The sequence below is a fragment of the Mustela nivalis genome (assembly GCF_964662115.1).
Source record: "Mustela nivalis genome assembly, chromosome: 8".
NCBI lineage: Eukaryota > Metazoa > Chordata > Mammalia > Carnivora > Mustelidae > Mustela > Mustela nivalis.
Window position 1 is genome coordinate 28848898 of NC_139027.1, and position 13585 is coordinate 28862482.

The following is a 13585-nucleotide window of genomic DNA, read 5'->3' on the forward strand; positions in this document are numbered from 1 at the left end:
CAGCAAGGAATTACACAGAGGGCAACGCTTTTTCTTCCTAAGCCGAATGCTCAGCCACTAATCACAAATACCTTATTTTTCAGATTTAACCCTTTCCTATCCTGTGTTACGAACTTTTCTGACCTCAGCTGAGGGCTTGCTTTCTGGTGCTGTCATGCAACCAGGCAGTTAGTTTCTGAGAGGCACCCCCTTTCCTGAATACCGTCTTTCAGGCCAGGGGCTTAAGCGAAACCCACAGCAGTTCACGGGGCCACGCTCCTACCTTCACACTGGTCTTTCGCTGCTGACAGCTGGTACCCCTGTCCACAGGTGCACCTGAAGGAGCCTTCCGTGTTTCTGCACTGCCCATTCACGCACAGATTCCCTTGCTGACATTCATCAATATCTGTAAATAGAAACAGGGAAATTATGTTAAATCAGGCCTATTTATATCTACATATATATATAAATATCTATATATCTAGAATACACTGTTATCTAAACTTTGAGCCTATAAATCAAGCTATGAAACTATGTCCTAAAGATCAATGTCTAACTACTCTTTTCTTCTGAAAATATCTTATTATCCTATTATTTAAAATGCATCTGAAACCTTTCAGAACTCCATGTGGGGCACAGTCCTTCCCCTGGAGTACGACCGACGATTACCTATTTCCTGACCAAATCTGTATTTCTTAGCCTCTCCTGTGGCATTAACCTTTGGAACTGTATCCCGATGTAAGGAAGGTGTCACATTATCCCACGTTTTCTGAGAGACCCCACATAAACTATGAATGTAACTGCAGCTCATGAATGCGTTTTTTAATCATTGTTTTAGAGAAATTAATTTGGTTTACTAGAAACTTTTGTTTCACTTATTTGTAAAGAAAACGGATCACCACCACAGTAAGTCCCGGCTGCCTACTATTGGCTGCCAATAGGGAAATTAAATCATCAAGCTGAATGTCACTTTCAGAACGATGCTGCACCTTTCCAAATGCTCTAGGTCCATTAGCTTTAGGAGCGGTCGACAGCAAGGAACTGTCTACCTCACGTTTTCCTTTCAGCAAATTCTATTAAATACTTGAGACGTCAGTCCAAGAACTTAAGACCAACAACAGCAGTGTGGAGCTGGTTGGACCTCACGTAATGTCTGACAACATTTTTAGTGCCTTGGACTCTTTTTTAGACTTTCTCAAAGAAGATGACAAATTAAGCATTCCCATGTGAAGATGTCTGCAGCAAGACTATACCCTCCATTCCAAGTCCTGTCAGGGTACGCCAGACATCTTTACATAAGTTACTCATTTATGTCGGGAATATTGTCAGAAGTAATTCATTATAGGTAATGACACGCACACTTGGAACAACTTGCGGCAACCCAGTTATCTTGAATAAGGTGATCTCTGGGTCTTTGAAACGACCACAGGGACAGAGGCAGTGTAATTCTACAGATAAAGAAGCCTTTTCCTTTTCTGATGAGGCACATAATTCCTACAACAAAAGAACGCTTTCTAATAAAACAGGCATGCAGGACAAATGTCCTCTCTTTTTTGTGCCAAGAGATGGAAACAGAGCATATCGTTTTCCCTGAAAAAGGATTTCTCTAAGGGACTTTCGCGCATATCACTATGACGAATCCAGTTCAGAGTTACAACAGAGACTATCTCCGGGTATTTATAAGTTTAGGACATATAATGCTAAAATGTACAAAGAGATACAAGAACAGAGACACAAAAAAGAAATAAAGAAGCAAGTACTGAATTAATACACTAGATAGCATATTTACAACATGGAAAAGAGTTGTTAGGGCGCCTGGGTGGCTCAGTGGGTTAAGCCGCTGCCTTCGGCTCAGGTCATGATCTCAGGGTCCTGGGATCGAGTCCCACATCAGGCTCTCTGCTCAGCAGGGAGCCTGGTTCTCTCTCTCTCTCTCTCTCTCTGCCTGCCTCTCCATCGACTTGTGATCTCTCTCTGTCAAATAAATTTAAAAAATCTTAAAAAAAAAAAAGAAAAAGAAAAGAGTTGTTAGTAGATTTAGTGAGGTGAAACAAAGTCAATATTTAGCACCAAGGTGAGATTTGGCAGTTGCTGGAAAATTGGAAAAGGAGCAGATTTAAGATCTGGGAAGAATTTGACATTGGTGAGCTGAGGTGGTTTGGGAAAGTTTACGAAATAAATACAGAGAAATATGTTATATAATTTATCGTAAAAAGCATGCGCTTTGATTGGGGAGTAAGGAAAACAGTGTATATGTAGGTTTCTAGAGCAGCAGATGGGGGCCTTGCCTGACCCCACCCCACACTGCGATGCAGACACCAGGAAAACCAGAGTAGGGGGGCAAGTTTCACTGGCAAGTGGTGATAACAGCCCTTTCACACCTCCAGCCTTTGACATGTGCTGCTTTCTCTGCCTCCTAAGGTTTTCTCCCCTCCATATTCAAAATTTTAAGACCAAGGTCGAACAGGAGCACCTTGGGTAGCTTTCCCAGCAGCACACAAGCACTTTTTGGCTTTAACAGAACTTTGTACCTGCCTATGACTTGGTGAATAACAACATCAACTATGTGTCAGACTCTGTCCCTGCGTTATCTCATTCTCCGTTTCTGTATTTTTTTCACACAATCATCCTATCCCCCTAAGCGAGTACCATTATTGTTACTGATGAGCAGATGAGCAAGTACAGCTTAGCAAAGGAAGAAAACTTACCCAAGCTCAACTTCTGAGTGTCAGAGCTAGGTTCCGATATTCCAATACCCACTTCTTTTTTCTTTTCTTTTTTTTTTTTTTAAAGGTTTTATTTATTTATTTGACAGACAGAGATCACAAGTAGGCAGAGAGGCAGGCAGAGGGAGAGAGAGAAGCAGGCTCCCCACTGAGCAGAGAGCCCAATGCGGGGCTCGATCCCAGGACCCTGGGATCATGACCTGAGCTGAAGGCAGAGGCTTTAACCCACTGAGCCGCCCAGGCATCCCCAGACCAAGTTTTATTTTAAAAAAAGCTTGTTAGGTTTGCTTTTTTTTTTCACATAATGATGAGACACTGGGAAAAAAAAATGTGGTTGTTCAACATAAGAACAGCAAGAAAATGCTGAAATAGTAACACACTGGACTATTAAGCAGCTTTCAAAAATAGTATTTGAGAAGAATTATTAATGATGTATAAAATGCTCATGATACACTATTAAGTGACAAAAAGCAAGATACAAAATTGTACATACATGATCTTAGTGATAGAAAATATCCAAAATAGAGGACTAATGATGAAGGAGATTGAGAAACTCTTATTTTTGGTTTGCTTATTTTCTGTTTGTTAGATTTTCTACAGTGGATGTTTTTTGAAAAAGATTTTATTTATTTATTTGAGAGCGCGAAAGGGAGGGAGTGAGAGAGACCATGAGGGGAGCAAAGCGGGACAGACAGAGAAACAGAAGCAGGCACCTCACTGGGCGGGGAACCCAATGAGAGCTCAATTCCAGGACCCTGAGACCATGACCTGACCTGAAAACAGATGCTTAATGGATGGAGCCACCCAAGGCGCCCTTATGATGAATGTTTTGTAACAGCAATTTTATTGAGGTATAATTTACCACCACATTATTCGTCTAAAGTGTACAATTCAATGGTTTTTAGTATATTCACAGAGTGGTGGAATTGTATTGTTTTTATAATGAGAAGAAACGAAATAAATAGGTCTGTGGTTTACAGATGCTCTCTAAAAATATGCTGTTCTCCTCTATGTAAATAGATATGGTCTCTATGTAACCACAATGAGGAGTGACTTCCAAACATGCCAACAAAAATGTGCTCTGAGTAGCTCAGTCAAAATAAATGAGAGGTAACATGGTTCTTTCTCTCTTTCTTTCTCTATTTTTTTTTTTTTTTGGTTCCCTTTTATTTCTTTCTTTCTTTCTTTTTTTTTTTTTTTAAGATTTATTTATTTATTTGACAGAAAGAGAGATTACAAGTAGGCAGAGAGGCAGGCGGGGGTGGGGTGGGGGGAAGCAGGCTCCCTGCTGAGCAGAGAGCCCGATGTGGGGCTCGATCCCAGGACCCCCGGATCGTGATCTGAGCTGAAGGCAGAGACTTAACCCACTGAGCCACCCAGGTGCCCCTGGGTTCCCTTTTCTTAGCTAATTACTCTAACATAGTCTCAAGTATAGTTCAAATAAAAAGGAGAAATCCGATAAGAGCATTTACCTTTGCAATGCTTGTGGTCTGGCGTCGGAGAAAAACCCTTGTGGCATGAACACATGTAGGAGCCCTCAAGGTTGGAGCACGTGCCGTTTGTGCAGATCTGTGGTTCCAGGCATTCGTCCACGTCTTGAGGAATGTTGCAGAAGGGCGAGGGGAACCCACAAAGACAAAGGAAAAAAAAAAAAGAAAACATGAATAAAGTTGAATTTGGCTAAAAACAGAAACGGTGCATCCTCCAACAGGGACAGATTCTTTAAGGTAAGTTTTCAAATGAGCCCAGAGGAGGAAGAGGAGCTCTGGTGTGAGCTGTGTGTATGACAGCTCTGTGCCGTGATTTACTCTGGACAAAGTAACTCAGGGAAGGAACCAAACACGCTCTAGGAACCAATTCCACGGAAAGCTTGTTGTAGAGGGGAGGGCAGAAGAGAGGGTAGTTTTAAAGCAGCCTCCCCGACACAATGAAGTCTTCCAAAGAATCAAAGAGGTATTGAGGTCCAGCTGGGAGCTGATGATTTCAGCAGGAAGTGAACGTGCGCGAAAGCCCAAGGTAGGCCTTAGGACCTGGAGAAACCACAACAGTTCTTAATAGAAAGGTGAAAAAGACTCCAACACAATGTTCAAAGATGGCTCTGGATCGGTATTAGAAAAACCAGTCTAGGGGACGAACAAGCCTGGTGGGCAGTTTGAAGGTAGGGGACAGGCTGCAGAGACAGAGAAAATAATACTCAAATTCACCAAGCACTCACCGCATGGAAGCACGAAAGGCCGTGCATGTCTGAGCTTGTTTAATCCCAACGGGAGCCATACAAGCCGACCACTGACAGACAAAGGAACCAACACTTGAGGAAGTTCTAACAGATTGCCCAGGGCCACAGGGTTTGAAACTGGGGGCTGGTAGGAGCATCCAGTCAGCGTAACTCCAAAGACCATTCCCTCCTTTGGATCTGTTTCTAGTCACCCATGTTAAGTGTGGTGATACAAACCGCAGAAGAGAGGATTAGGAATGTCTGCTTATTACCTGCTAACACAGCACTGACAAAGAAAACCACCACTGAAGTGCCCACTGGTTTCATTCAGCATTCATCACATTCTCACTAGAATGTTGGGAACGCAGGGGCGCCTGCGTGGCTCAGCTGGTTCAGCGTTCGATTCTTGACTGATTTCAGCTCAGGTCATGATCTCAGGGTTGTGAGATCAAGCCCTGCGTTGAGCTCCAGCCGGGGAGTCTGCCTGAGTTTCTTCCCTTTCCCTCTGCCCCGCCCCTGCTCACTCACTCTCCCAATCCACAAATAAATAAATCTTTAAAAAAAAAAAAAAGAATGTTGATAATTCAAAAAGAAAAACTTGGGTTCTATGCCCCACCTGATTGCTTCCAGTAAGCCCACTGTATGCTGCCGTGAGAAGACACACAGCGTCTTTTCCTCACCTTAAGGGGAAAAATTTAAACCACCAAGTGCTGAAACTACACACAAAGTCATGATGTAGGCTTAATTTTACAGCAGTCTGTAACTTAATCCAAGCATCTTAATTGTAAGGCAGGCCAGCAGAGCAGAGGAAAATGCTCTTGACTACATCCATTTCATTTGGCAATGCTCACCATGAAAGCAATAAAACTCCCCGCCCTCTTACTATGAACAGGCAGGGAGCTGCCAACCCATGCATATCAGAGGTTGAGCTCTAATTCAGCATTCCAGAGTTCAGACTGCATTTGTGTGCACGGCATTTCATTAAACCTGTATTCTGGTGTTCCCACAATGATAGCTAGAAATAGAGCGTTACCAAAATGAGGCAATGGTGGTGGGGGGTGAAGCAAACGCTTCACATGCAAACAAAACAGCCAAGGAACCCGCACCGTCTGTGTGCTCCGCCTGGCTTTCACGGAATCACTCACGATGGTGAGCTAGACCCTACTCTGTGACAACAAAAACAGCACTTCCAGACTGACTCATCGTCCATCGTTTCTTTGGTTGTGGGAGTCCACTTTCATAAACACCGAACGCAAACAACTTGAAAGAAGCAGCCAAACTCTGGAGCCAAAGTAAATAATGGGACAGAATGAGCCGAGACACGGGGCACGTAAATTCCAGACAGCAACGTTAAGATGTCACGTCTGGTATCTGGATCGGTTTCAAAAACGTGAAAAAGTTGAGAAATGTATGGATTGTTCTCTCTGATTATTCGTGTACTGGGAAATGTGACGATAGGGCACGGAATGCAATGACACAATCAATTTCTAAAAGCAGATTAAAAGACAGCCTAGATGGTCAGTCATGAAATACTTTTTTAAAAAAATACTTCATACGAGGGTTCCTGCATGGCTCAGCTGGTCAAGTGTCCCACTCTTGATTTTGGCTCAGGTCATAATCTCAGGGTCGTGAGATCGAGACCCGCATCGGGCTTTGCGCTCAGCTTGGATCCTTTTTGTCCCCCTCCCTCCGTTCCTCTACTTGCAAACACCCTCTCTCCCTCTCAAATAAGTAAAATCTTTTTCTTTCCAAATAAATAAAATCTTTAAAAAAATGCTTGATACTTCTAGGATACAAACGTATACAAATATCAAATTACTGTGTTGTAAACCTGAAACGAATATAACACCATAGATGTATCATACCTCAATATAAAACAACAACAACAGAATACATAGTAGGAAGGTGCCTGGAGTGAGGCTTGGATGTAAAAGGAGTGAAATAAACTCACTGTTTTACCTGGCACCTAGACCTGTCTCTTAAACTACAGACCCACGCAACCTAGTTAGTCAGTGCACTGGCCATCTCCCCTTGACGTCCCACAGGCACCTCCAAGTCTTCACCGCTACAACTCCTCTTTCCCCCTGTGTCTCTTTTATTTATTCCAGGTCAATATATGGTACCACTATCCACTCAGATGCCCAAGTCAGAAATTGGGAGTCATCCTTTCTAGATTCCTTATTCTCCCGCTTTCCCCACATTTGATTTGTAACAGTCAATTCAATTCTATCTTCCCAGTATCTCTCAACTACACCAGCTTCATTTCATTCTTACTACCACCATTCTGTCTCACATGGGCTACTGCCGAAGTCTGCTTCTCTACTTCAAGTCTTGCCCTCTCTAATCCACTATCCAGCCAGTAGCCAGTCTTCTAAAATACAAGTACAATCAATCATATAGGTCCTTTAAAAACCCTCTGTGGTTTCCAGCGTTCTTCCATGAAGTCAAAGATACAAACTTGTAGGGCCCTGAGTGTTATTAACAGATAGTGTGCCCTCAGTTCTTATTTCAAACCCTTGGGAGGATCAGTGTTTTGGGAAACAAGGCAGTCCTTATCCACTCCACCATCCAACACCCATAGCCTCTGAGAGGGAGATGGTTAAGTCTTTGGTTTTCTGTACTGGAGCTCAAATCTCATCTTACTCTAGGGTTATGGTCTTGTACAAGAGTCAGATTATCCAAATTCTTGTGATGTATACACATAATCAGTTCAAAAGAGAAACGTCATGAAAAACACTCTGTCCACAGAAAAATGTGTTCCAAATTCCCAAAATACAATTTACCAATGGGCTTTTGGGACATAATTTGGCATCTGCTATTCAGTGGATTAATTAAACCTCCCACAGTAAGGAAATTGCCAGGGGTTTATGAGGTCAGCTTTTTGTGGATATGATTGTTCAAAAGTTTATGCATCCATCCCAGTACACTATTACCCAATCCAAATTGATCACTGTCATCTACAACACCCCAAGAGACTCTAACAGAGGCCTGTGGAAAACCAGAGTCTATAGGATTTCATGATCTGCTCCTCTCAGAAGCCTATCAGAAGAGGGAGTCACAACAGTGGACATGATTTGTTCTTAGTGAACACTGGATGATTCCTTTTTTTTTTTTTTTAATTTAAGATTTTATTTATTTATTTGAGAGACAGAGAGGGAGAAAGCATGAGCAGCAGGGGAGGGGCAGACCAAGGAGAAGCAGACTCCCTGATGAGCAGCCCAATGTGGGGCCCAGTGCCAAGACCCTGGGATCATGGCCTGAGCCAAAGGCAGACACTTAACCAACTGAGCCACGCAGGTGCCCCAACCCTGGCTGATTCTTACGATCATCTTTTTCTTTTAAAATGTTTCACCTTGGGGCACCTGAGTGGCACGGTCAGTTAAGTATCCAACGTTTGGTTTCGGCTCAGGTCCTAATCTTAGGGTCATGAGATCGAGCCTGTGTCAGGCTCCATGTTCAGCATGGGATGCGCTTAAGACTCCCTCTCCTGCTCCCTTTGCCTCTTTCTGTCTCAGATAAATAAATAAATTCCGAAAAAAAATGTTTCACCTCACCATTTGAATCTTGCAGCGTACATTTCTTTGTTAAGATTAATAAGAAGCTCACTGGTCATTAGTTCCTGAACTCCAGCTTCTTTTTTCTTTGGGGGAAAATGGGGACATTAATCTCTTCCCAGCTCTCTGGCAACTTTCCATTCTCCACAATTTTTACAAAGATGACTTTCAGCTGGCCAGCAAATCCACCTGCAAATTCTCTCACTGCCTTGGGATATAATTTTTCTGGGTCAGGAACCCTTTTGAAATTCCCCTTCCTACTGTCCTGGGAGAACACGAGATAGCCTGAAGCCCCCCTCTGAGGGTCCAGAGGGTGGTCAGTGGCTGACCTCACACAAATTTCAAAGTCCAAGGTTGTGCTGTCCCCTTCCACTTTACCCATCCGCTCCTTGAGGTTGGTCAGACTTGATTTCAGAACAACAGTTTACCTGCATTACTTCCTGTGCTTTCAAGGAAATGAATCTCTCAACACTGCACACCAGTCATTCTTCAGAGGTCATTGAGTCTCATTTTATTCCTTAGTGATCACCACAGACTTCAATGAGTGAGCTCCATTTGATATGCAAAGGAAACATCTTATTTTGTCACGATGACTACAGGAAAATACAAGATTACTCCCCACCCCCAACATGACATTACTTCAGTCAACCCTCAACTATTCTGTATACATAGTCTTTTATAGTGAAGATGATGGCAGGACATTTCTGACAGAAAAGCAAGCATGGTGAAGTCAGACACCGACGCTGGTTAGGCCAGTGGGATGGAACAAACCGCTCTCACAGTACAGGAAATCCTCAGGATCTCAGGCGCCCTCTGTCAAGTTTGACCAAGTTAAGATAAGCAGTAGCAATGCAGCCTACAAAAATATGTTACGCATCCCTCAAAGACCCATCACTGTTCTTCAAAGCTGGAGAAGAGCCAATGCTATGTACATCCGAGATAAAGAGCCAAAGATTATCTCAGAATATCAATCCGTTAATCCTACCACATCACTGGCTTCCTACCTCTCCTTTCTGAAAGAACATTTGTCTTTCAGCAAAACTCAACTGGGGCTATCTATGGTAGAGACCGCCATCTTAGAGTCAAGAATCCCTCAGCCATTCTTACTGCTGTTTGCCAGGGATGGTTCCCACCCATCCCACCCACAGATCTTCTCTCTATGAACTTTTCTTTCCTCATTATCTTAATCATATTGCTTTGTTCTCTTATTTTCTTATGTGTACAGGAAGAGGTAGTATAAAGAGCAGAACACTAGTTTTGGAGATAAAAGACTTGGGATCATGTCCTAGCTCTGCCATTTATTATCTATGACCATAAGCAAGCCCATTAACCTATCTGGGAATCAATCACTGTATCTGTACTATAGGGATGACTGTCCTGATACCAAATAAAATAATGAAGTCAAAGCCCTCTGAAGCAACATAAGAGAAGTTTTTTATTACTGTGGTGTTGGTCCTTTCTCACACAGGTATGTTTCCTGCTGTTAAAAGCGTTTTTTTGTTTGCTTTTGTGGAGATATAACTGACATATGACAAAGGATAAGTGACAATTTGGTATGCTTATATATTGCAAAGTGATTAACAAAGTTAGCTAATGCCTCTCTTATGTCACATAATTATTTCCTTTTTTTGTGAACATAGTTATCATCTAGCCTCCTAGCAGCTTTGAAGTTTATAATACAGCACTGTTGCCTATAATCACTATAAGATGGCACTGTTGACTATAAACACTGATCTGTGCAATAGGTCTCCAGGGCTTATCTACCTGCCAGTTGCAGGTTCGTACCCTTAAACAACATCCTCCCAATGCCCCTAACTCTCAGCCCCTGATAACCACCATTCTATTCTGTTTTGTTTTGCTTATTTACAACTTCAAGTCTTCTCTGGAATTAAGTACATAATAAGGTATTCAATAATAACATAATGACTAATTAGAAGACTTGTTTAGCTATAGCGATTTGGGATTAGGTCGGTGTTTGCACATTTAATAATGTCTGCAAAAGGCAGATGTTGTTCTATTGCCATCTTACACAAAGTAGATAAAAGTAGCATGAAAGCTTTTAATTTCAGATAAGTCTCTGAATATTCACCTATTCCATAAAGGTTAACAATGCTTCTTAAAATTTGAAAATAAATCCTAATGTGCAAAGAAGCCCTAGAACAAGGAGCTTTCCATGTTGACCATGCATGTTCTGTGCACCTGGTTTTGGTGAAGACTCTGGCTAACCAGTCATCTGGATCAAATGACACCAAGTTCTTCAGATGCCTAAGACCCATTACACTTAGAAAACGTAAATCAGAGTCATAAAGTCACTATTAACTTGATGGTTTGACAGTGAAGGATTTGTGTGATAAAAATCTCAGAAATTTGTCTTCCCAGGTTGCATGGTCTTTCGCAGATTCCATTATAAAGCAAGGTAAAGTAAACTCAATGAGGGGTAGCTGCCTACATTGACCAGGTGATAGATACTGTGTCTTATGAAGGTGAACCAAGAAAATGAAGTAAGAGGGTGGAGATGGTAGCGTTACAGAAGGTAAAACATTTGATAGGGATGATCGATGACCCTACAGAAAAGCACTGTGGTTCTCAAGAAATAGATCCCACCTAAACAAACATGCTGGAAATTGAAAGGTAACTATGAGATTAAGATTACTTAGATTCATAAAAGAAATTCTTATCAGATAGATTTAAGAACTACAGGAAATGAACTTGTTAAAGAAAGTCAAAGACAATTTTACATAGAAACTTGGCATAAAATTTATTTAAACAAGTACCAGTTATTACTGCACTTCTTCTATTTCAGGCTTAGGGCGGGTAAAAAGGAGGATAACAGGGTTGGGAGAAGAAGGGTCATAACATTTATTGGGGTCTACCTTGTGTCACATGCCTCACGAGGTGCTTTATCTTGCTTATTTAATTCTGACAGTAAATCCCATGAAGAGAGTAATTCAAAGGTATTGAAACCAAGCTTCATAGAGGTCATATATAACTCCAAATCTGTTAAAATTCAGGGAAATATGATCTTTATATCAGAGTTGCTGAAAGTACCTTTAAATAATTAAATATTAGAGAATATCTTTTGGAGGATGGCTCCGTAAGGTTTGAGTTGGGCCTGTTCATGAGTGAAGAGAAACCTGCTAATTGAGTTTCTGATAGGTTGGCTTCCCTCAAGAAAGGCCTGGTTGAAGCAGCCAGTTGGAACCGGCCAGGACCCAGGGTGATGAGATAGTCATTAGGGCCAGGGATCAAGCAGCGGGCAGCAACTCCAGGCTGAATGTGAGGTCCAAGGAATACAATGTTGAATGATGAAAGTGGCTTTTGAGAGAGGAATGAAATCCTCAACTTGAAAGAAGAAGCTACGTTAACAGAGGAGCCAACAAGAGTTGCCAAAAAGCATCAAGGGATAGATATTTTGAAAGTGGACAATAAACCATTGAGAATAAAGGATCGGCTGTCCCGAACTCAACACTAGCATACAGCATGCTCTTCCAGAAAACACCTGCTACCATCTGACCTGTTTCTGCCCCAAACAATTTTTGTTCTAATTCATAGATCAGGGAGAGGCACCAATCAGTGAGATCCAGCCCACACCGCATAACTACAAGGAGGCCATGAATGGTTTCACTAAGTCCACCTTTGAGTCAGTGAAAGCAGCATGTGTGATTGGCCTCAAATCCCTGCAGAACATATGGGACCAAATAGCAGTTCTCAAATTGTAATGAATCCATTTCACAGAAAAAAGAAATTCAAATCAACATATGGATTAATGTACTTTAGAAAAAACCATAAACATCATGCCACACAAAAGTAGAATTACATATAATACCGTACAGCTTTAATTTTACAACTTAAAAATATTAAGTCGGGGAGAGTATGGGGGTTGACAAAGGAGAACACGAAGACTTATGGAACAGAATCCCTTGTGAGGTAGGGATTATCTTCTCTACAGATGACTCACAAATGCCAAGTGTCAGACTTTTCTTCAAATGGTGAGATTTGGGAAAATTTTAAGTCTTTAAGTTCTCATATATATAAAATGGGGAGGGGGGAGTCTTATCGATGTACCTGAAATTATCTGGACTACGAGGATATTATAAAGCCATAAGCTAGTCCCAAATAACCACTGGAGACAAAAACAAATAGAAAGGAACACCATATAAATAGCTTATTATTTGACCCCCATAAAAATCTCTGACACTCTCTGTCTCCCTTAAGCTGTTCTTCCTTTTTTCCTTTGTGACACTCAACATGCATGTGACATACGATATGCTTTGCTTGCCGATTTGTGTATTTGCGAGCACAATGTGAGCTCTAGAGTACAAGTGCAGTGAGGGGAGGACCTTTATTTTGTTCGCTCTCAATCCTCCGGGTCTTGAAAAATGCCTGCCTCTGGGTAGGCACTCAGCTGTTACACAGAATGAATAAATATATAGCCAAGTTGTTGTCCATGACTTCAACTCAGTGATAAGCTTAAGTAATGACAACACCTTCTAAAAGGTATTTTAGAGCACCAGGAGGGTAAGGGTGAGAACTAAAATGTACGCAGCATGGCTGGGTATTCACTAGCATGGTCGGAGTTGAGCAGAAAATCTAATTCATTCATTGGTTCAGTAAGAACAGAAAAGCATGTTGCCCTATCTACTTTTTGTCACACTCAACTTTTAACGTGTGAGAGCTCTACTACCATAAAAAATGAAGACGGATCCGTCTTGGTATAATCTGTAAAAGTCCTCCCAAGAATTTTAGAGGAGCTGCGCGTCCAGGATGAACAGTGAGTGGAACTGGAATTGTATCACGGAAGAGAAGCTTCATCTGTAGATGACAGAGCCTGAAATTTTACCCGAGGCTGAAGGAAAAGGTACACGGTGTATTTTTCATAGGAAATGTGTGATCTTAGCAAGGCAAAAATGAAAACTAGTGCTTGGAAAAACTGGCTATCTGTGTGACTTCGGTCGACTACACAGTAACCTAATATTTCTGCTTATGATCCTACTCCTCTGGTTGGCGAAGTTAAGTTACTCTGAGCAAAGGTATTGTGTTTCTGTCACCAAATCGGGGCAAAGTGGTCACGCTTAGACTGATTGCATATATCTAGGTATAATAACTCTTTT

At 41.8% G+C, this 13585-nt stretch overlaps 1 protein-coding gene across 16 annotated transcripts in view; it reads right to left on the reverse strand.

Annotated features, from left to right (window-relative positions):
* LTBP1 (latent transforming growth factor beta binding protein 1) overlaps positions 1–13585 on the reverse strand; it is a 401809-nt gene that overhangs the window by 94683 nt on the left and 293541 nt on the right. For all 16 annotated transcript variants that reach the window (XM_082745539.1, XM_082745535.1, XM_082745542.1 and 13 more), the window contains 2 exons: positions 4178–4300; positions 263–385 (listed from right to left, as the gene is read on the reverse strand). In XM_082745539.1, the coding sequence (XP_082601665.1) occupies positions 263–385; positions 4178–4300 (246 nt within the window). The remainder of the gene's footprint in view (positions 1–262; positions 386–4177; positions 4301–13585) is intronic.